Source organism: Syngnathus leptorhynchus, chromosome 2 (genome assembly GCF_054491065.1).
Source record: "Syngnathus leptorhynchus isolate UIUO chromosome 2, UIUO_Slep, whole genome shotgun sequence".
Classification (NCBI taxonomy): Eukaryota; Metazoa; Chordata; class Actinopteri; order Syngnathiformes; family Syngnathidae; genus Syngnathus; species Syngnathus leptorhynchus.
Window position 1 is genome coordinate 15,602,894 of NC_141196.1, and position 24,336 is coordinate 15,627,229.

Genomic DNA, 24,336 nt, shown 5'->3' on the forward strand with positions numbered 1-24,336 from the left:
TTTATGCAAGAAGTCTGAGTGGTAGAGCCGCAAGAAGTGTTCCAATAATTCAGGTGGGATGTGACAAGGATGGTGATGCTGATGGGTATGAGCGGTTGACAGTAGAATCTGATGTTTTGTAAATGGAAGTGCGCAGACCAAAAGGATGACAGCCAGACTCTTAACCTGAGGGAATGGATGGAGGAACAATTGGTTTGGCAAACTAATTCCTGCAAGATTTTTGAACTAATAATTTCACATTTATTTCATAACTCTGCACCTGATCATTTTCGTAAAAATGTTTGAGACATCTTCAAACTGCTGCGAAGTGTGGAACAAAATGCAAATGTCTCCTTATCGGTTAAGGTCCACCCCCCAACATAAAAAAAAAATCTGACAGGATTGCTCAAAACTAAACATGATTATATTTTGTGCATCTTTTTTAATGCATCTTTTGCATTGGATCGCAATTGTTTGTACAGCTGTGACTAATATTGTGGCTAGTCAATGGATGTCTGACAAGAGCTGGATAATGCATTATAAGAGGAATGGCACAGGTGTTCTAATAACATGCAAGATGGTCCCTCTGTACCAGTGAGCGAGGCATATACAAACAATGAAGAAGCCAAATAGAATTTCGCTATGCGATTGTTTCACTCACACCTGCACTGAGTGCAAACCAACAACAATAACGCTCTTTAACCAAGTTAGCAAGATTCTCAGGTTGCTGAGAAAAAAATCAAATGTAGAGTACCTCTTGACAAGAATAGATGAATTCATCAATGGTGACCACACCGTCTCTGTTCTTATCCATTTTCTGTGAAGAAAACCACACAAGCTACCAGGTGAACTTTTCAAATATATAAATGCAGTTTGCAAAACATTCCCATATATAACATTTTGTTTTTGTCTTTTGCACGGAGGAAAAATGTGTTATCTTAGTTTACATATTTTCCTTAGAGCTCTGAGGTTCTGGGTTGGATAGTGTGGGCCTTCTGCAGAAGGCTTTCCGATCATATTGGGAAAAGTGTTTTTTGAGAAAAGTGATTGAATGTATTCTTTTTGGAGGAGTTCATTTTGTTACCTGAAAGAAGGCATCCACATGCTGCTTGTGTGCATCTGTTTTCAAGGCAGGGTAAGTGTACTTTCCCATCATGTCATAAATGGCTCTGACAATGTCTGTCATCTCCTGTAAAGGACACACCAAAACAAAAAACACAAAAAAATGAAGTTGGACACTTCCTTATGTACACGTCCGCAAATTGATTACAAAAGCTGTTTCAAAGTGATGGGTGCTCAGTACTGAGTTAAATGCCGTAGATATTAATTCATCCATCCATCATTGGGGTCAGGTCAAAGGGAGGCAACAGCCCCAACTTCCCTCTCTTCCAGCTTTTAAAATTTATGTTGCCATTGTACCAGAGAACTATCAAAGCAAAATATATTGCTTTGTTCTTGCAATTTTTATCTGCTTGTCTTGAAGCTTGGCAAACATTTTCCAGGTCGGTAGGTGCACACTTAATTCGTTTCGGGTGCTGCTTGACCTTGACTTTAAGTGTGAGCACATCATTTAAAATTTTGCAACACATTATGACAAATATGTCAGATTAAAGTAGACTAAAGCTCCTGAGCTGTATTTCCAATGATATTACAACAAAGCAAAAACTCAGCAGCTTTGGATGATGTTATAAATTTTGGTTGCAGTTTGTAGTGCATGGTATAAAACATATAAACAAGTATTCACACTCACATTAGTGGAGCGTTCAATTACATGACAGGCATGTTTTTATATTGTGGGAGTACCCGAAGAAAAGCATGATTAAAAACATGAAAACCTCAAACGGGAAGTCAATCAAAGAAGTGCTAACCATTATCTTACCGTGGTCACACTCTAATATTTCCAATTCATGTAAATGGTAAAAAAATGTGAGCAGCCTGTGTCATCACCTCTTTGTTAATGTATCCATCTTGGTTAATGTCGTAGAGGTTGAAAGTCCACTGGAGCTTCTCTGTAATGGTACCCCTCAGCAGGATGGACAGAGCTGTTACAAAATCCTGATGAAGGACAAAAAAACATCAGACAATCTGGACATCACACCAAAGAAAACCTGAGCTTTACCTCAAACTTGATGGTGCCCGATTGTGCCGTGTCAAAGGCGTTAAACAGGTAGTGTGCGTAGGTGCTGGCATCTGCAGGAGTGAGTGCAAGGATACAAGAGTGCGTTCATCATTGGACAAATACGCTGGTCAAACAACAACAATGGAAAAAGATTGACCTCCATGCGGGAAAAATTGGGAGTATATTTGCTTGAAGGTTTCCTCATTGACAATTCCACTTGGGCACTCCTGGAAAAGTACAAACAATAATAACCTGTCAAAAATGAGGAAAACACGAGAGAATGCGCGTGATTGTGGCACGATAAATAATGTGAAGTAACTAAAGCATGGCATATATAAACAAATGGCAAGAGGCTGTGGCTGCTGTTTAATTATGTAGTTGAAATCAGATTGTTTACTGAAACCACATAGCGAATTTCACATGCATTTTGCAAAGAGACAATAAAAGAAAAAGACATTAGGCTTACTTCAATAAACTTATTATGCAGAAATGCAATTTAAATGCTTTACACATGGAGAGAAATGCACACTCATGCGTGTTTTATTCTACATAGCCTCTGGCTGCAACAATAACTTTAATAAACTGACAGGATTAAACTTTAATTTCTAAGCAATACTTAACTATAAGAGGGATTTCGCTCTTATGCAAAATGGTTTTATAGCATTGTCACTGGTCTCCATCATTAGGTACACTCTCATGATTAAATGAGAGAAAATGATCAGGCATGTTGGACACTAATGGGCTGATTTAAATTGACAATGTTTATTATTGTGGTTGGAGTTTGCAGTGAACTGCATCATACCGAAAAGTGTTGACTCGGCTAATGTATGTCTGTATGACAAATACTGCTACTTTCAGTGTGATACGTGATGTGAAATGACATACATTCTTGAACCCCCTGTACAGCACTTGGAGTTCTCTTTTACTGAAGTTGGACTGAGCCTCAAGCTGATCAAGGCCCTCCGGTCGATGGCACACCATGGTCATCTCCAGGTCGTCATCAGCTTTGTCTTGTGACACACAAACAAAAGGACTTTGGTTTACATGCATCAATTTTCGATAGGCTCAGGTCACTTGAATGGCTCCTCCTATTTTTAACCCACCATTATACACTCATCGCTGCAGGGGGAGATGAGAGAGGACAAACCACGACTGAATTTGACGATTCATGCTGAATGCAGATTTATATCCATCTATCAAGCTATCAATGACACCACTGACTGTTCTTTTGCCAGTGCACAGTATTTTGAGTCACATTGTTCAGCAGTTTGAGTCGTTGAAGCAGATCCCTGTTCAGCTTCATTTGAGGGTCACGAGAGGACAAAGTTCATTGTGCACTTTCCGCTCCAGAGACAATTTCATCTGTGGAGCAAGTCTATTAAAAAGCCTGTCAAATGTCCTTATAATCGTACATTTTTTATTTCGGGTCATGACAACATGCTGATTCGAGCATTTTCAATGTAACTCTTGAAGGTCAATGTTGAGCTTGTAATCATCTCATTGAAAGACTCAAATAATCTCTTAATGTAAAATGTATAGAATCAACTAAATTATTGCCACACGCAGAGATGCTCTAATGCACGCACAACACAAGGTGACATGTCCTCAACTAAAGTACACTAGTATGCAATAAGCGTATGTGCATGAGTACAAATGCTTGTATGTATGTGTGTATGTATATATATACACACACACATATATATCTATATATATAGATATATAGATATATCTATATATATATAGAGAGATATTTTTTTTTAAACATCTAATCGCCACGTGTAGGTCAGTAGAGGTGAAGTAAACTGAAGAAAGCAAGAAAACAGGAATGATTACAATCTTTTTGGATAATGGAAAATATCTGTAAATGCAAATTCCCCAGTAAAAAATCTCCCAGTCATAAATATAACAGAAACTCTGCACGGAGAAAGTTTTAAGAAGTGCATGCGTTGCTAAAGATTGGCTAAAAGTGGTCTATGTTGACTCACCTGCTACTGAGATGACTCCTAATAGGTGCAACATCTTGATTAGCCCACAGCATAGCAGAATAATTGCTATGGCTTGTAAACTGTTCTCACGCTGCTCCCCTTTCTCCATGTCTGTCACTTTCCAACCAAGTATGTCCCTTTTGCCTACACCGTCTTCTCCATCTGTCCCAAGCCGTAAGGTTCTCGATGTCCAACCTCACGCCTACTACGTGACTTCTTCTTTCAACCTCACACCTACATCTCACTACGTGACTTTTTTTTTTTACTTGATGAAACTGTTCCCCTCCTCTCTTATAAGGTGGAATCACCCAGCTCCCATGACACCACTCCCCAGGGCATGTCCCACTCCTATATGCCGACCTTGGTTCTATCCTGGCGAATCCCATTCTGTGTCCCCCCTCCTCTCTTTATTTCGATCCAGGTGTCCTTCACTCTTTGGGAACAAGGCAGTAACTCGAGGGTCCGGGCTGAATAAAGTGTAACAATAACAAAATCACCTTGTGCTGAGATGTGTCTGTGCAAATGTGCAGGTGTGTGTTGGAGGAAAGCTCACTGTTTGATAAATTGTCCCCATTAAGCCTGATGTTTATCCCTGAACAACATGAGGCTGAACTTACCACAAAGTGACTCATTTGCTGCAGACTGACCAGTAACCAAGAATGTACCCAGTGAGACAGCATGACCGCTTTCTAAACTGTAGTCTTGCAGTGTAGAACTATGCAGTCTGCTAAGACCATCAAATTCCGGTAGAGGGCGGCAAAACGCAACATAAATTCTGCCAAACTTTCGGAAGGATTTTTGGAGGCTTATGTTTTCGTGCCCATAATATATTTATGACACACAAATAAAATACTAAAAATACTTTGTGACAATGAAATTGTTGTTTTCTGCACACAAAGTAAAATATTGTGGGTATAATATAATTCTGACTAATAACTAAGAAAATGGTGTGCACTTTTCCAACAAACTGTCATGCCTCAAGGCAAACGTTTTTTTTTTCTTATTCCATTGTCAGCAAAATCCTGCATTGCCAAGCTATGCTCATTCCTAGCTTTAACGTAAATTCACTGAATCCGTATGCATTAATTCATTAATTCATGCATTCATGCATTCATGCATTCATGCATTCATGCATCCATTCATTCATTCATGCATTCATGCATTCATCCATTATCTGGGCTGGCCTCTTTCATACTGTATGGGTATTGAATCCACGCCAACTGCATGAAATATAAGCTCCTCGTGAAATTAACATATTTCACTTCATTCAAATATTTGGTGAGGATAAAGCGGTACGGTCCGAGTAATGGATGGACGGTTTTATTTACTACTATTGACAAAAGGTACAAATATCCTGTCGGAGAGTAAATATAATTGTCAAGTACCACGTACCTACACTTTGTGACATTTTTTTGTTTGGCTTACTGGAGGTTGGGAAACACTGGCATCGACGAGATTTAGTGTGTCCAAGTAAAGTCAACAGAGGGTGCTAGTGTATCAAGAAAAAGTATTGTATATGGATGCTTTACTTCATTTATACTGGCGGCACTGTCCACAGTTTAATGTTGCATCAAGGGCAACATTTACTTTAATTTGACCGGCATTCAAACTATGCTCAGCCATATAAATACCATTTAATAAGGATGGTTAAATGCATTCAGGGTAAGCGCCAATAATCATTTGCTTGTTGTGACCACTGTGTAGCATCTCTCTGCTGAATTCATGAACAGTGTGTGGCATGACTGCTCTAATGCACAATCCTTAGAAAACTGTGGAATTGCTTCAGTTTGGACGAGTAAATGTGAATCAATGTGAATCAATTTGGGGCGGGGGGGGCGGTAATGTGCATTAAGCGAGGTGCTGGACTGAATGAATGGAGAGTACATAGGGGGATTAAGTTGCATGGAAAAATGGAACGGAAATGAAAAGGTGAAGTATTCTCCGGGCAGGGTACAACGATTTGACAATCTGCAAAGGAACTGCAAGGCATCATACTGTGTGTGTATTATTTTTGGTTAGCTTGGTGAGACAAATAGAAACAGCCCTCAATCACCACAAAATACAACAACAAAAATACTGAGCCTACTTTTATAAGTAAAGATTTTGCAGTTATCATCATTGGAATGTGCAGGTGAACCTATGAAGTGGCTGATGAATACCGACTTGAAAATGCTACAAACTTTGAGACATTAATCATCTTGTCAACGGTAAAACCCCAGAAATTAATCATAATGCCACCAAGCTCATATTACTTTCTTTCTTGTTTTGTTTGACTGTCAATTTCAAATTCAATGGGATATGATGTAATATGGCAAAAGCAGCACATTAGCCATTTATCTTTTTTCGACAGTCTGAGATGAATCATTGATTGCAGTGCGTGTCAGTGCAATCACTAACTCATTCATGAATACTGAGGAGCAAATGCAGCATTACAAATTGTGAATAATTTGGAATGTGATGAAGCTTTTGCTACTCGAGTATCTTGTCATCAGGGACATTAAAGCAAACATGTTCCACAGGCCTATTGTCCGTCTTTCTGAATCCAACTTTCAGAATGAACTCGGAATTCCAAAGTTAACATAAAATGTTGAGTTTACACTATGAATGAAATTCTGAACTCGTTTCATCTGGCACTCGTCAGAAGGATTAAAGTCTTGAATGTCAGCAGAGAAAAACAACGCCAATTTCCCCCAGACACACCAAAGAAGAGCAACAATTTTTTTTTTTCCAATCTCAAACGCCAGATTCTATCCATTTTCTATACCACTTGTCCTCATCAGGGTTATGAGGAGTTGCAGCAAATCCCAACTGACTTTGGGTACCAGGCGAACTGGTCACGGTCGATGGCAGGGCACAAGAAATCACCCCTTCACGCTCAAAAGATAATCATTAATCAACCTAATATGCATGTCTTTGCAGCATGAGAGGGAGCCAAAGTATGTGTGTGGAAGATGGGGGGACATGAAAGCACGGAATTAACATAAAAACGCCATACAGGAAGGCTGGGGCTGAGATTCAAACCCAGAGCCTCTCAACAGTGAAGCAGACATGCTATCCACTATAACAACGTGCTACAAACTAGATTGATTTTTTTTTCTCCATTATCTTTTGCACGCCCAAAATTGCTTTCCATTTTCTCCCTTTACTTCCCACTTACGTTTTATGATGTTAGCATGAAGAGAATTTGCGTAATCTGCAGCACAAGCAGAGACGGAGATGGTTTGCGCTGACTCGCAATGTTGGAGGTTGAGCTCCAAGAAAGGAGAAGCGTATCTTAAAAATAGACTTCAGCTGCCACAGCCCTAATTACAGCATGTAAAAGCTGCAAACGCAATAACGTTTTACAGCGCGAGTTTAGGATCTCATCCACAATTTGGATGTTAACAATTTCACTGTTGTAAGGAGCCTAATTGAGGGCAGGCCATTGTGTAGGTACCAAGTACATTATTTCAAGGGTCGTAAAAACATCAAATAAAGCAACCAGGCAAATAAAACTGAATGCAATTTCAAGCCAATTTTAAGACCAAGACCTTATACCTCACAACATTCATTGCAATATGTCCTTGTGACTAAAATGGCATATGCTGATATTTGAGTTTAAAACAGCTTTGATGGATAGCTATAATGCCTTCAAGCAAATAATTTACTCAGATTCCCCAGTGACTGAATTTCCATCTCCAGAGGCTGCCAAGTACATTGTATTGTACAGTCGTAGGACACAATGGGGAAAATTATACAAGATAGGATGCTGAAATAATGAGTCTACAGAAAGGCAAACCTCCCCAGCAGCAGAATGAGCCAAAGAGTGCAAGCAGTGATGTCATCAAAAGTGCACCACAACATTCTACAGAACTGCAACGCATTGTACTGAGAGCTGTTTCTAATCGGAGTTTGATCCACACAAAGTTCTTTTAAGGCTATTGTAATGTTCAACTGATACATTGTTGAGCCAGTATTTGCTGCATCTTCCCTGAAACTGGCACTTCTGGATTTAATTCGTTGACCAGGTTTTCGCTCAAAACATTGATACCTCAAGTCATATTTCCCTGTTGAAATGAATCTAATCCCCTAAATTTGGTTCTTTTTTGTGTGCAGTTCTGTTTTTGAGATAGTATAATGGATTTATGCCTGTGAATACTGTTATATCATCTGTCTACACCATTTATATTCAAATATCTATTGTATTGAGTTATAACACCATGATAATGATTATAATTTAAGCCCGTCTATGATGTTTTGAATTATTTGTTAGTATTAAGATATATCAGCCTTTAAAGTGAAAAGTGTAATTCTCTTTGCTTTATGATTAGTTTGACAGTAAACTTCAACTGGGGGTGGCTGTTGCGTCGAATCAAATCTCGAAAAACGTGTAAGGTCACTCGTAAATTAAGGTACCGCTGCAACTGATTGTCACTGTTACAGGCAGTTAATGAAGGGCAAGTCAAAACGACTAATGACTGAAGCGCTGCACATCTGTGCTCAGCATGACTCTGTACGACCTTCTAATAGACTGATATGACTGATGTGGGTACTGTGGAAAAAAGACATTCAGAGGTGAAGAATTACATCCCTGCTGAGCCAAAAGCCTGTACGCTTAGCAACAGGCCTGGCCGGCCATACTTTCAACTCTGATAGTGGGGGGTTACAGTTAGTAAAGTCTCAAGGTGAGCACTTCATCGTAACGCTTAGCTCCACTTATCTTGCATATCATTGCATGAAAACTCCTACTGTGCACAATTTTGTCAAGTAAAATGAAGTTTTGTTAGCGTTCCAAACAATCTGAGTCCATCCCACCTGCCACTGGGCGAGAGGTGGGGTACACACTGGAGTGGCTCTCAGGTAATCTCAGGTCACACAAGGACAAACAGCAATTCATAGTCACATCGAAGGGGGTAAGGTATGGGTGTATTCTTATACCTGCCTCGAGCAACAATCAATTCCATCCATGACTGAGATTTGTGTCCGTAAGGGCATACATTAAAATGTATTCATAAAAATTCCCCCAAAAAGTTGGAGACATTTTCACATAGGAACACGATGGCTGGTGGCCAACGGGAGGGGGAATGACGTGATGACTTAATCAGCACTCAGAGCAGCTAATGGGAGCGTGGGTGATCGACAAAGGGAGCAAATGAGAGAAAGAATGAAAAGCTAATATGAGGAGTCGATAAAGAGGTATGAATGTGATGATGGCTGATTATGGAGTTTTCATATGAGAGGAAAGGTGGATAAGAGAGGAAATGGGTCGTGAAAGAAAGAAAAGAGTGGAGTGAAGTGTACATAGAGCATGAAGCCTTCAGTGCACAGAGTTGAAAGGTCGGGGAGGAAATAGAGTAACAGAAAGAAAGGTGTGACAAGAAAGGGAGAGGAACACCGCTGCAGGGAGCAACATGACAAAGAGAAGTGGGGGAAAAACATTACCAAGGAGACATGACGCATCACAAGACTGCTCAAATAGATGGCAGATAAGAAGCAGGTAGAAGAAAATTGGTTTGTCAGACAAGCAGGAACAACAAGTCACAAAGAGGATGATGACACACTGTAGTTCAGAGCACAATGATCCTCTTGCAGAGGATCCATCATGGAGGAATCTAATCTCACAACGTTATAGCTGTGTTCTGTTTGTTGTAAAGCCGGATCACCAGTTATCTCCAGACAGCATGCACCACTGCAGCCAGAAACAATCGTGCTAGCAATTACAAATACACTTGCTGTACTTTGTATCCAATCCATTACAAAAAAAATCTGTTATTTTGTTTCTAATCAAGGAAATGGCACTGTGTTGTAAAATGTTCAGGGGTGGGCGGCAGAGTGGAGCACAGGTTAGCATGTCTGCCTCACAGTGTGATGGTTCGATTCCCGGTTGGTTTGCATGTTTTTGCTGTGCTTGCGTGGGTTACCCAGCGCTACTTGGGGGTTCCTCTACATTCTAAAAACATGCATGGTAGACTGATTGACCACTCCACATAGTCCTTGGGTAAAATTGTGAGTGCAAATGGTTGTTTGTCTACGATGTGTGCCTTGTGATTTTTTGGTGTGCCCCATCTGGCTACAATACGCCTACGACCTTCATGAAGATTAGCTGCTCATATGATGAATGAATGAACAAAAAAGAATGAAAACCAATAGGGTGCAATCAATCCAAAGTCACGCATAAACAATGGCAGTTCCTGGCATGTGCGAAGTGCAGCTGCATAGGGAAGCAATGCCCCCCGTAGAGAGGAAAAAAATGACCTTGTCTCAATTTATTCACATATTTTGTAAATAGTTGTAACGGTTGCATTTATAGTAAACTATTTCCACACTAGCTTGCTGTGCCGGCCGACCACCTGCTGTTAAAGCCAAAGGACATGAATGCCAATTACGTGACGTCGATCTGTAATTGTGCAGTATTATACAGTATTCATATGCACTATTTTCTTTGACTGTTATTACCTTCTTTTATACATCCATCCATTTTCTTTGCCCCTCGCCCTCATTAGTCAGGCTACTGAAGAGTTGGACTAGTTCCCATTTGACTTTTGGGTGAGAAGTGGGTGACATAGTGGGATTATAGTCACCAGCCAAAAGCAGGGCACATATACACATAAACTCTTATTCACATTCACACCTATGGACAATTCATAATCTTGATTTAACCTAACTTGCATGGACCCCCCCCCCCCCCCTTTTATTGAAGAAGGAAGCCTGAGTGCCCAGACAACACCCTGGAAATTGGCCTATATTATATTTACAAATATTTAATTCATCTCATAACTTGGTCTTCCTTTCATGAACACGCCACAGGTGTTCATGTAAAACATTGCAACAATCCAAGCACAAAGTTTAAACTACAGTATATAAACAAAGGTAGACCATGGAAACACATCAATTAACCACTCACAGGCAGTGCAATGTGTTTCTCTCAGTTTTTGGTAAATTCTACACATCTATCCTCTCAACTTTGCAGCAACAGTTTAGGGGAGGAAGACACAAATGTAGAAATAGGACAAAACATCCCACAGATGTGCCCCAGCCTTTTGCAGAAAGAAAGTCTGCCCATAGCATGAAAGCTAAATTTATTTTTTGTCCATTTTCACTTCCTGTGAGTAATGACCCAATCTACTTGTCTATATGAAGCAATTCTTTCACAGGTAAAATGCTTGTTATCACATTGAAAGGCGAGTCAGATGTTTCCACAATATGTTTGCACCTTACTGCCACCTCATTATTCCACACAGCAACACATTTATGCCCTGCCTTTGTTAACACCCTTGGGAAAGGTGTTTGTGCAAGTAGGAGTGAGAATACTCTCAAAAACGGAAGCAGCCATATGCACTCCATTTGGAAAATGTCTTACCTGTTCTAATTTGCACATGGAAAAAAACCTGATTGCCCACCCTGGCAAATATTGTTAAATAACTAAATGCAATTAATGGACAGTATTTCCTTGCTCACTGTACTTGACTGCAGTGCAACACATTCCCTTCAGGCAACAGGTTGTCTTAACCACATTTTAGCCTCACGTCAACAGCGCAACAGGAATACCCCCATCTCATCAAAATCGCCCGACCCGAGCCCTCCCGCCCCTCCATAATGGACATCTTTTGTTGCCATGGCGACCGTGCTTCCAAGGTAACTGCAAGACGGAAAAGTGGTGTGTGAGTGGAGTGACAAATACCTTCGACGTGCGCGTGTTTACCCGCGCCGCCGACGGCGCACGCAGCCACCAGACGGACCAAAAGACAAAAACGCCCCTGCTGAAGCTAAATGCACACGCGCATGCACTCACAGCAGATAACACACACAGACACAGTTGTAAAACTTTATGGCATGATAAAAAGGACTATTTGTCATTTGAAAAACCTGTTGGTCTATTTTCTCTCTCTCTCTCTCTCTTTCTCTCTCTCTCTCTCTCTCTCTCTTTCTTTCCCTCGCTCTCTCTCACGCTCACAGTCACACCCACACACACACACACACACACAAGCACACACACTTATTCCATCAGAAACAAGCCACCAATTGAAACATCCATAGATATTAATTGAAACCATGTTCATCTTTGTGTTGTAGGTAGCCACCCAGAGTAGCATGTGGGCAATTAAAATATACAGAAAAGTTTGTCTTGTCTTGTAGATGATGCTTGCCTTCTTTCAATAGTATATAGGAAATGCAATAATATGTATATGTGAGTCTTGTGTGACTGAGTGCATGGCATGTCTGCAATTAAAATACACTATAGTCTACATTTCTTTTAATAAAAGTATTGAAGGTGAGGTAGGAAATGTGTGTATGTGTGTGTGTGTGTGTGTGTGTGTGTGTGTGTGTGTGCGTGCGTGCGTGCGTGCGTGCGTGTGGTCCCTCACCTCTGGATGGCCTCCTCGTTTTGGTCTGCTGCATGGTCAGCGTGCCCACCACAGCCCCCATGTTTGCAACGTCGTCGTGGAAACAAGTGTGTCTGTCCCTGTGCCGAAGTCTGGATGTGTTTCGTCACGTGTCTGGACGACTAGAGCACGCGCGCATCACATACCCAGCCAAAACGCACGCACTCCCTCATGCTCTCATCTTATCTCCCCCTTTGCGCTTTCTTCATACAGTATCTCTCTGTTGTTGGTTGCTCTCGGCACAAATCTCTTTCCTCTTTTCAAACTCCTCCTTCCTATCATGCTTTCTCACTCCATTTCCCTGCGCTCCTCCTCTTTTTCCTCTCTCACCACTTTGCCCCCCCCCCCATTCTCATGCACCCCTATTTGGGGGTCTCTCCCCTCACTCCGCTCCCATCACAACAAGCCAGAGCACAGCGTTGGTGATTCAGAATGAAATCATCAGGATTTGTATTCACTGAATTATTTAATTGCAGTGTATTTGGTGCTTGGAAGATAACACTCCATGAATCACCGGAAGGGAAAAGTTTAGTTTCACTCTAATATGACAAATATGCAGATGAGTAATGACTTAAAAGAACACATGAATTATGCAGTGCGTGTCAGTGACAATAAGTAGTAACAGCCACATGCATCACTTCCTGTTTTGTCCCAACAACATTTTTTCTTCAAGGAAAAGCCACGTGCATCCATCAACATGTCCCTTCGTGCCATCCATCACACAGCCATATTGGAAAAAAGGAATGGAGAGTTTTCAAGATTCGCCCTCATGGTAGGAATAAAGGACGGATGGAAGATTGTCAGCCAGAATAAGAAAGCATAAAGACGGCAGCTTCGAGTCGAGGAAAGGCGACTGGGAGAGATTAAGAGGCGAGGGATTGAGAAGGAGTGAAATATTTAATGGAGTAGTAATAGAGGCATGGAGACAAGTGTCAGATAAAAGTGTAAAGTGTGCGGAGGGAGTGTGCTCCTGTCTGTGCAGATGAAAGTGCAAGTCATTTACAACCAAATCAATACAAACAAGGTTCTACATTGAGGGAGATAAATTGGGTGCAGGGAGGGTGGTTAAATGATACAGAACCACTCTAATACAATGAGCATAAAATGCAAAACTTCCATAGCCGTTTCAAAATCATACTCGGGCTCACTTTTGAATCATGGAACCTCTGCAGGTCCAATTCGGAATCTTTTTTTGCCCCCTCAATTCAACCTTAATTTAAATAGGTCAAAGAAAGTGTCCATTACATTATTGACAATATTAACAGTACTGTATGTTTCAAATGTTTACATCCATAAAGTGTATGGATAGAAAAATAATTGAACCAGTGTTAATATCAAAACTAATGCAACATATTGTCTAGTGGGGCAAGACAACTTAAATCACTGCTGGTCCGAAGCAAGACAAATAAGGGAGGGTTGGAGTTGCAAGTATATTTCATCAAGAACTACCTCGAAAACATTTTGCTATCCAATTACCATCATGATGACAAACTGTGATATAAAGCGAAGAGTAGCAGGTGGCAAACCAGCATAAAAGTTTATTGCCGCCACAAATCGATATGATGAAGCTTGCTGCTGCCTGCTAGCTTTGAGCAACTAACGCGCACTTGTATCTTAAACTGTTGCCCATACCTCATGGCAAAAAAAGTCACACGATGACTCGTACTAAAAGAAAAAAAAAAAAAACGGTAGAAGATTAAAAGTTGTCTCACCCTAAAAATGGAAAAACTGGTAAAAAGGTATCTTAAAAACAGAAAACATACATCCTAAATTTACTGATGGAAAGGCAAAGGTTTACTGAAAAAGGAATGTGTGCACCTTTTTATTTGTCATGAAACTGTTAAGAATACGTAATTCAACAATATCATTAATGTTTAAGTTAAAAAAATAATCATACACTATATTTTCCACATAGCTGCAGTCTTACCAAAGCCTATTTGTTGAGTTGGTACCTAGCCCCCCCACACCCCTTCCTCAAAAAGAAAAAAAAAGAAAAAGCAAAGCAAAGCAAAATGCATGTACAGTAAACAGTTTGCTATTCTGTGAGCTAAAGTCTCTCGACTTGCTGAGCGGTACGGAATCTATGTTGAAAGTGACTTGCTGGCATTTTCTGTATGAGGCAGCCTGCAGACATGACCCAATTTACAACAGGTAGCAAATAGGAATCATCTGGTTCAAATCAACCGCAGGAAGTAAACATGTTGAAGCATCCCTCAACACTCTGCTACAAAATGGACAGTTTAATAGACTCGGAACAGCTTCGGTAAGCAAAATGTCGCCTATGCCGGTCCAAAGATTGAAGAGATTAGGAGAAGAGTGTGCTGTTACTGTCAAGCCACCTGTGTCCATAATAATCAAAAAATAATATCCATCAAAGTTCCAATCTGACGTCTTTACTGTTGGTATAAATAAGAACAAGTATGAATGTTATAAATTCACGTCGGAAAATCATAATGGACTGGTCGGCATTTGATTGCAGACATATCAATAAACAGGGATTTGATGTGATATAAATGCCTATTTCAGCATTTTTTTTACAAGTAGCTTTTCTCAAAACTCAATGCTGACTCTGAATAGTGGTTGAAATGGAAACCAGGCAGCATGAAAGGTTTACACTTAAATGAATACAGTCGGCAAATCGAGGTAGTAATAATACTTAATGCAATAAAATGACATCATTGGAATGACATTCACATCGAGACAGGAAAAACCAAAAGACCAGGAACATAATTAATCTATGTAAACAGATTAACAATGCACCAAAGTTTGAGAACCATTAAGCCCTTTTCACACTGCACATACTCAGTGTGAAGGAGTCGTGAGGCAATGCAAAATTGACAGTTTTCACTGTGCCCATATTTGGAAGTGGTGACGTAGCAGCCGAACAGGAAGTATAAAGGGAGATTAGACCCACAGATTCATATATCAGTAAGTAGGTGGTTACAACTCTACAAGATGTATCACTGAATTGAACCGTCATTGTATTAAATTGACTCTTTATTTTAATTATTCAAATTAAACTTTGTGGTCATGAACAGTGTTCCCTTCTGAAAAAGGTGCAAAAAATTCTTGGCCACTTCCAATGAGACCTCAAGGTTTCATTATTCTGCTCCATTTTCATGACGACTGATTCTGACGAGAACACCAAAGGCACTTTTAATGGTGATACTGACCTTATCATTAATGTGGTTGGATTTTGCAGTAACATTCTGGCCCTTACATAGATGAATGCTCACTAAAATATTAGACAAAGCGTATCGCTTCGTTGTTCAATGCCACTGTACAATAAAACCATAATGATAAAGACACTTATCGATGGTCAATCAAAAGTAAGCGTTACTGTCTTTGTAAAAGTAGAATTTTCCATCAAACTCTTGCACTGGAAGACGTACCTAATGTTGAGGCCTGTTAGGGTATATTTACCTACAAAATAGGAGGAGAGTGGCTTCGGCTCATTATCTAAGCAGCTTACACACGCATGCACAAACACGTGGACACACGTTTCTTCTTTCTATAGAAAAGAATTATACCTCAAGTAATTTACAGGCTATCAAAGTGATTTGTAACCCATCGTCAATGTTCCTGACTTCATCCTGAGCCTCCATCCATCTCTCTCCCCACTCCCTTATCTGGGAATTTGTCTTCAGGCATTCCAGCACTGCTAGTCTTATATTTTCGCCATCTCCACCTATAAATTTTGCCGCACGATGTTACTGTAGTTTGAAATCCGCGAGCCAATCTCACGTCTTAATCCATTTCTGTCGCGGTATCGTCACTCGGTGACAGGGCTGTGTCCATGTAGCTCCTCTTTAATAATCTGGTTGTTAAGAGGCGTTGGTGTGGAAGTGTGAGCGGCAGATTTAAGGAAAGAGGCAGAAAATGGGACAACGAGGAGAGTGGGAAGACACGTGGAACATATGGAGGATGAGGAAAGTATTTTTTCTTTTGGCAAAAGAAAAAGCGCAAGAAGAAAGGAGGAGGAAAGAGGCCAGGAAAGCTTCCAGGGGGAGATTAGAGTGTGATGCAGGCGGGAAGAAAAAGAAATGTATGAAAAGAGCCAGAATGAAGTCAAAATAGAGAGCAAGTGGGACATGTCATCATTGGATCTCTGGGGTAAGAGAATATACAGAAGGAGGGAAAGTGAGAAAATTAAAGTTTAAAAGCGCTTTACATGAATTTATTAGCTTCTCAGCACCTCTCAGCTAACATGTGGAGCTAACAGTTATACATGTTTCGCTTCCATGTGTGCACATACTATAATCAGTCACTCAACTGTCTAGCAGGAATATCAATATCCGCTCTGCTTCAAATGGCTCCTTCCTCACGTCTCTATCTTTATTAGGATGTGCTTCTTGCACCCATCATATCAAAAAGGGAATAATTAATGGCAGCTCCACTATTGATCTTTCATCACACAAAAAAGGGGTAGGGGGAGAATGGCGAGGAGACGGAGATGAAGGCAGTGAAAACTTATGTCTGAGCAGACGAGTGACTGCTATCTTTTCATTTAAAAATCTTGCAATAAAGTCCAATCAGTACAAAAAAAACGACACTCGTGGTGCGGTTTTAATTATTGAGTATTATGAATAAATACAGCCCAAGCCACAGACGGCGATTGGAATATGGGAATTACTGAGTCTTTTGGGCTCACTATAACTGTAACACTTTCAGCTAAACTGTTTCTGTGGACTCATTCCATTCTGGTGCAGGGATTTGGATGAAAATCCTTCACATTGCTGAGAAACGTAAATTTGTAGACACAGTATAATGGCTGAGTTTTTATATTATATGATGAACATGAAATGGAAATCATAAAGGGGGATGTGTAGGAGTGGAGCTAGTGATAGCAGTGAGTGTGTTATACAAGCTACATTACAGGACAAAATAAATCATCCTCCTCTTCATCATTACAGCCACCGGCTAGAAATCTGACAGCTATAAAAGGTTTGCCAACCCTCAGGGGCTTCCGGGGATTCCGGGGGACACGCAGCAGCTTGAGAAAACACAGAAAAATAAGTGGAGTGTTGTTCCCCACTGGGAGGCTTGCTGTGCGCAAACTGCCAATTGGATAACACGGTTCTTGTTGTTGTTTTTAACCTCATAATAAGCTGAATGAGTGCAATTATACAACTAGCATCAGGATGAGGATTTGAATCCGCTCATCTTGGTTTGCTGTCTCCCTACTTCCCACTCCTTTATTTCTCTCGATAAGATGTTTCATTTACATGGCCTGTTTTGTTATATTGTCAGATTGGGCCTCTCAATAATTAGATGTGTCGCTGTGACCTTTTCTCCTGGCTCGGCATCTTCTTATCGATGACACGCTTGGAACACTATTCCACGAATGTGTCTCCCTCGATCTGTCTGCTTTCCATGAAATAGCTGTGAGTATAATACAGCGAGCATGAAAGATAAAAGCACCAAGCACAGGTTCGATCGGAACGTTTCAATATATATATTTCTGTATGTATGTTTACGAAACCACACATTTGTTTTCTTCCATCATATTTTGTAGTGTTGGTGGAAAATTGACCATCATTGCTGGACCGCCCCTTTAAGTGTGGCTAGAAAATCTTTCATTAAATTACTGGTTGCCCTATTTGCTTGAAATCTTTCCACCCCTCAACTCGCAAAATTTTCAGCTGCTTTTTCCGTGAACGCATGCAATACATTGGAGTATATGACGCACTTCAATTGTCCCACTGGATTTGTTGGCAGTTTTCTAAATGTGCACACAGGTTTTAAGCAAACAAAAAAAAAGTCGAAACTCATCTGCCTTTCTGTCATCAGCTCCAGTTGAACAAAGGAGCCGAAAGGAAAGCGCAGGCTCAGCTGTCTACAGAAATAAATCACGTAAAAAATGCTGTTGATTTAAACAGAGCAAAGATTTTTGTCTGAAAATATGATGCAAACATGGAGTGGGTTGAGAATTGATTTTCTTTTCCCCCCGTCAAATTTAAATGTGAGTTCCATATTGCATACTGACATTTTATCTCGAATAATTAAATCAAATCGATGCTTCCGAAAGCATGACACAAACACACACACGCGTGCAGTGCTGATGGTATTATCCAAAGAGACACGCTTCTAATGTTGTCATGCATCCACTAAAACTCATTTGCTACCTTAATTAGTCCTTTAGGTGCACTTCTTTTGATGTTCAGGGATGAGAGAAAAGGGCGGACACCATTAACAATACATAATTTCAACTCTTTTGCCCTGCAGCAGTCCAATACACTCCAACATTCACCCAAAATATGATTCGCAAACTGCGCATGATTACGTTCAGGCTGAGGCTTCAAACAGAAAGATCCTAGATTAGATCCTCTGCACTTACGCCAGAGAGGAATCCGAGAGAGTGAGACATGAGATAGACAGAGCCCAAAAGAAAATGGAATCGTCAAAGATCAAGCCAAGAGCAGCTCAGGAAAGATAAGGGCGAAATCTCGAAGGAAAGAGTCTCTTGTGAGTGTGAACGAGACAAAGTGAGAGCATGAAAAATCCACTTGACAGACAGATGGAAACAAGAGAAGATGGTTACGAAAAAAGGAACAAAGGGGCAGGGGGCGAAGGTGTCGACAAGCAGCAGATTTGATTTGTTACAGCACAGCTACGTGTTGAGAAATGTGTTTGTGTGTGTGCTGACATGGCTTGCACTGGCACCAAATTGTCACCGAGCTCATCAGTATGCAATACAACACAACTGACTATGTATTTCAAAATTTACTGTTATGTTATTTCCCCACAGAAACCTCACACTATATAAATGGTATGTTAATCTGAGGTTATCATCATGGTCAGTTAATAAACCACAAAAGAACAAGGCTAAAACCTTTATGACACATGCAGTGGCGATCAAACTTTGCTTCTCAAAAGCATTATTTTTTACATTAAGAATTATCTGTTTATACTAATGCAAATTTTGTTTAATTTGATTAGAATACAGGTTCCCTCCAGCAAGTGTCATCTTTCTGAGTTTTGGGGGAGATGATGCGTCCGCACGCCTTTTCTGTGATGAGTTAACAGCCAGCAGCATAACGAGAATTTGATCAAAAATCGCCTCCAAAACAACACTGAGAAAAGCTCAACTGAGAGGGGCTAATGAAAGGCAATGCCCACATTGGAAACCCTGGTCAACAACATGGCATCTATAAATCAGTACAGTGAGTTCAAAGAGCATTCGAACTTTGCCATTTGCAGCTTTGCTTTGTTGCTTCTCGACTGCCCCTACTTGGGAGAAGCGTGACCTAATTTAAAGCCACAGCTTTGATCCTAAAAAACTAAAATAAAAAAAAATAAAAAATCTTGTTTTCACTCATACAGGTGAAATCAGACTGATTGAAAGAGGGATGGGTAACTTAGATGATTGATTTCTCATCAGCGCTTCCCAACCACATGAATGGTGATAATGCCATTTTAAATAAGGACAGAATTTGTGTGCAGTAGTATATCATATTTTTTTGTATTGAATGAATGTACAGAACTGATAAATTTTATGCTGAAATGTAACTATTAAAGATCCACTCTCAAAACAAAAATATAACCATCCACTACGATTTTGGAGCATATATTTTTTGTAATCATAGTCTAGCTGTCTGTTATTACAATTTAAAAGGGCTAGTCCGAGAGTGCCCCATTGCTTCTCCAGTTGTACATTCCTGGTTACTTTACCTGTACACTCATTTATTATACACCCATCTATTTTCCTTTTTAGTCTTGCAAGAGGGCTAGAGCCTATCACAGATTATTCGGGCAAGAGGCAAGTTACACCCCGGACTGGTTACCAGGCAACCACAGGGCACATATACCGTAAATAAACAAGCTTCAGTTAACCTATCGTCCATATTTTGGGATGTGGGAGGAAGCTACAGCACCTGGATAACCCCCCCCCCCTCCACATACGCGCAGGGGAATTTGCAAACTTAATATCCGAACACAGAGATTTTTGACTGTGAGACAAAGCATGCTAATTCACCGCCGTGCCAGTAAGAATAAATGGTTTATTAAACTCACAATGCATCTCAACATGAGTAAAGTGATATCATTCCATTGGGTTTTAGAGCAATGCAGATCATGCGAGTACACACATGTGTCACAATTCTTCTTAACGCCCTGAAATTAGTTGAAAAGTTTACTTTTGGGTCTATCCCAGCTGGTTGTTGGGCTCTGATCAAGAAGGGTCCAGGCATGCAAAATGAGTGTTGGCCTCCTTTTTTTGTAACAGCGCAGCAGATGGTGAAACACACACATATACACACAGATATACACACACGCACAGCCCCCGAGAAACAACCTTCCTCGCTCAACTTTTCTCCATTTTTGCCTCCTTGACTCATCCATCGCCTTGATCCAGCACACAGTGGCAACTTCAAAGTACATGCTGTTTGGAGGTTGACACAGCCAGTGGAGAGATTCCCCGCAAATGCACACACAAACACCCAAAATACATCTTCATTTTGCTTTGCAAGCATGAGTGCAGCACGGAAAAACACGGCCCACTTTCCGTCCAACGGTCGTGTAGCTTCATTTATCTTCTTGTGGCTCTTGCTTATTTTTTTTTTTCAGAGAGAAAACATCCACCTTGAAAATGAGCCTCGAGTGGCTCATTCGACAGCCATCTGAAGCATCTGCTGAGAGCTGTTGCCATGCAATGAAATGAGGCGCAGGATGGAAATTAAAATAAACAACCCACGCAGGAAGAGAGTATACATGCCTGTATTTCACTCAAGCGTTTATAAGGTCTATAAAAGTGTCTTTCCCCCCTTCTGTCTCACATTGTGTGCATGTGGTCTTCCACTGTTTGACAGTAAATATGGATCACATGAAAAGAAATCTCATAAGGGACTTCCATAACATTCACAGCCTGTCACACAGGCGTGTTCCTGGACTGCATTTTAGGATACGCTTGATGAAACATGAACTGTCAAGTGACAAACATGAGAATCAAGGTCAACAAATGCCAGCCGATCACGTGCGCATTCACAGCACACCAACTAAAACTGCCACGCTTCACAAATTTTTTCACATCATCAGAGTATGAAGTCACCGCATTGAAATGGAGCAAAAGCCACTGCCAGTTTTTACTTGTCAAACAGAAGCAAAGGCGATAGGAAACAGGTTGGCTTGGAGAGCAGACAAAAGTAAATACTATCACCTTTTATAGACATGCCCAATGGCACGGCTCTTCCACTTCACACACATACACTGAAAAACACACAAGCGCAGACTCCCAAATCCACAGTTCAAACAGAGGACAGATGGTCTCATGAGGGGTTCGTCATAAACCAATAATAAATGACTATTTTATGCCAACTTTACCACAACACATCCAATTCATTCCCCATAATGCACTGCTTGTGCAAAATGCATGAGCACAAAGACACATAACAACTTTAAGCATACAGCCACAAAGACACAACCTGGCACGTTTAATACAAACACAAGCTCGATGGGACATTGAAATCTTCCAATTGAATCTTACCTCGGTGGTAGCTGACTTGCTTGGACTGCATGGAGAAGGTCCCCATCACAAGACCCATGGTGACAGCTGGTCACAGAGAGGTTGCGCTGTGTGTGTTTGTGTGTGTGCAAGAGTGTGTGTTTGTGTGTCTGTAATCAAAGCGTAAATCTACAGTGGATGTGTGCGCTCTAATTAAGTTAGTCCATTAGCCAGCTGCATGTGTGTAAGTACAGCTATCACTTCTCATACCGCCTCCCCGTACCCACACAGCTTGGGATCTTCCGCTCCGGGCTCTGTGCATGTGTGTGTGTGCGTATGAGAGTTTGTGTGAGTAAGATGGTCAAATATATGGGAGGCGCACACGCACATGCACTCTGAAGCTACCTTTGTCTATGCTGTGACTGAAGCTGCCTCTTTTACATGCCCCTCTCACTCGCTTTCCCTCTCTCTCTGTCATTCATCATCAATTCCTCACTGCCTCTTTATGTATCTTCCCCTCCCCGTCTGCGTTTCGCTCTCCTATTGCTCTCAGTCGTTGTCTGGTGAAAAACGAAGCATTGCACACTGTTGCACAGACTGAGACATGGTGGGGGAATAGTCGAAAGGTGTGTGCGCGTGCATGGGGTTAAATAAGAGGAAGGCAGAAAGGAGGATTCACATTAAGTGTGTCAAAAATGGAGATAATAAAGTGACAGATTGACAGTGTTTTGGAATTACAAAAGGCACCACCAGCTCATCTGTAAGGACTTGGGAAGGGTCAAGGTTTGAATGACTGCACAGGTAGCAAAAAGGTGGAATGGGGGATCAAGTTATTCTAACAAAATTGCTCCTTTGTAGATGGTAACAAAGCAAGGATGACATGGACGCACCTGGTTGACGTGCTGTTCCACACCAGACAATCTCTTCTCTGCTGGAAGCAAAGTCACTGTCCAACAAGTATTTTGCCCATAAAATCACAAAACGCTGTAAAGTCTCATGTAGTTGAGGAAATAAGACACCTTTGGTGGACCTTTCACTACGATGAAGAAACAAACCTTGTATGCACAATGAAACAATATCCCCACCCTTAAGAAAAACGAACACAGCCCACAATCCAACTCAATCACGTTTGTGGCTGTCGTTAAAAATGCAATTCAGGTAGGGGTCATCAAGGCCAGTAATGGAGCCATAACGTCCCGGGGCCATATATGAGACGTTATTGGCTGCAGCTGCTGCTGACCATCTACATGCAAATGAGAAAAAGTCATGCAGGAAAGCAAGGAGATAAACAAGTGAAAGCCTTCATATCGACAACCATTTGCAGCAGGTCATTGCAACTCACACTTTTTTTTAATTCACTTTGCTACTTTTCTGCACTCTTGCAGAGACACAGATAAACAGATTCAATTCCAAATATAAGCTGAAGAATTGAGATAAGGAAACTTGTGTAGCAGTCATTGCAGGCTGATCCCTTTCACCAGACTCCTTCTTGTAGCATTTATTTTATACTGTACTAAAACTTTACTTGGGATGTCCAAATCATTGTCCTCTGAGAGTCACTGAAGATTGCAAACACGTCAAAGCTTCTCCTCTGAAGTCCTCCATACACACTCCACGAGGTGGAAGAAAGTCACATAGACAAGTCTCAAGCAAGTAGCACACATGCCAGAATCCGTATTAAAATGCACAATCACATCCTCCTTTAATGGTTCCAAACTAGTCTCTCTTGCTTTATTTTATCCTCATAAATGTATAACCGACATGATTCATAGTTAATGTTTGAGCAGATATCATTTTGCTAAGGTGTGGTTATCCTTCTAAGTTGGTACTATACATTCATCTGAAGTTAAATGCCGTTGTTGTTAAAAATGCATATTTTCAAATATAAGGCATCTAATTCAAAACTAAATCAAGCCAAGTCTCATGAATACCAAATCAAAATTTCCTTAGGTTTTAGCCAAGAAAGTCCAAAATCCTAAATTTGACTTAAATCTAACTTGAGTGTAATCTCATGTGACTCAAATCTTGCACATTCACAGTTGAGTTCAATGGAAGGTTCTGATGGCCTGGGGTTTCATGAGTGAGAGAGAGATCTCAGTTGCTTTATAAGGGGAAAACGTATTCATCTTCTAACATGCTGAATCAATAATTTCATGCTATCCACCAGCACAAACGAACGACGGAAATGTTTTGCGATTGTCAGATGAGGCATGTCCAGAGGTGATGAAATAGTAAAAGTGAATAGACACTATCCATCTTGATAACTTGGTGCAACCAAAGAAATCTCTGTACAGAAATAGTTTACTGGGTTCATTAAATGTCAGTGTTCATGCTGAAAAGAAAAAAAAATAGCGAGCAATGTTTTCTGCCATCCAAACAAAATGTTCCCATAATTTTTGTTAACATTACTGTGAAAAGCCTTTCTTTTCAGACTAAACAATGATTTGTAAC

The 24,336-nt window shown here is 40.7% G+C and overlaps 1 protein-coding gene across 4 annotated transcripts in view; it reads right to left on the reverse strand.

Annotated features, from left to right (window-relative positions):
* Positions 1–24,336, reverse strand: part of kcnip1a (Kv channel interacting protein 1 a) — a 32,976-nt gene that overhangs the window by 1,959 nt on the left and 6,681 nt on the right. Inside the window, exons 1-7 of one of the 4 annotated variants that reach the window (XM_085905777.1) lie at positions 22,776–23,046; positions 2,984–3,108; positions 2,256–2,325; positions 2,099–2,169; positions 1,927–2,034; positions 1,064–1,168; positions 734–796 (exon numbers count right to left, since the gene is read on the reverse strand). In XM_085905777.1, coding sequence (XP_085761903.1) covers positions 734–796; positions 1,064–1,168; positions 1,927–2,034; positions 2,099–2,169; positions 2,256–2,325; positions 2,984–3,085 — 519 coding nt within the window. In that variant the 5' untranslated portion in view covers positions 3,086–3,108; positions 22,776–23,046. Of the gene's footprint in view, positions 1–733; positions 797–1,063; positions 1,169–1,926; positions 2,035–2,098; positions 2,170–2,255; positions 2,326–2,983; positions 3,109–4,083; positions 4,756–12,428; positions 12,765–22,775; positions 23,047–24,336 lie in introns of those variants that run through there. The other 3 variants (XM_085905776.1, XM_085905773.1, XM_085905775.1) reach the window with 3 other exon arrangements.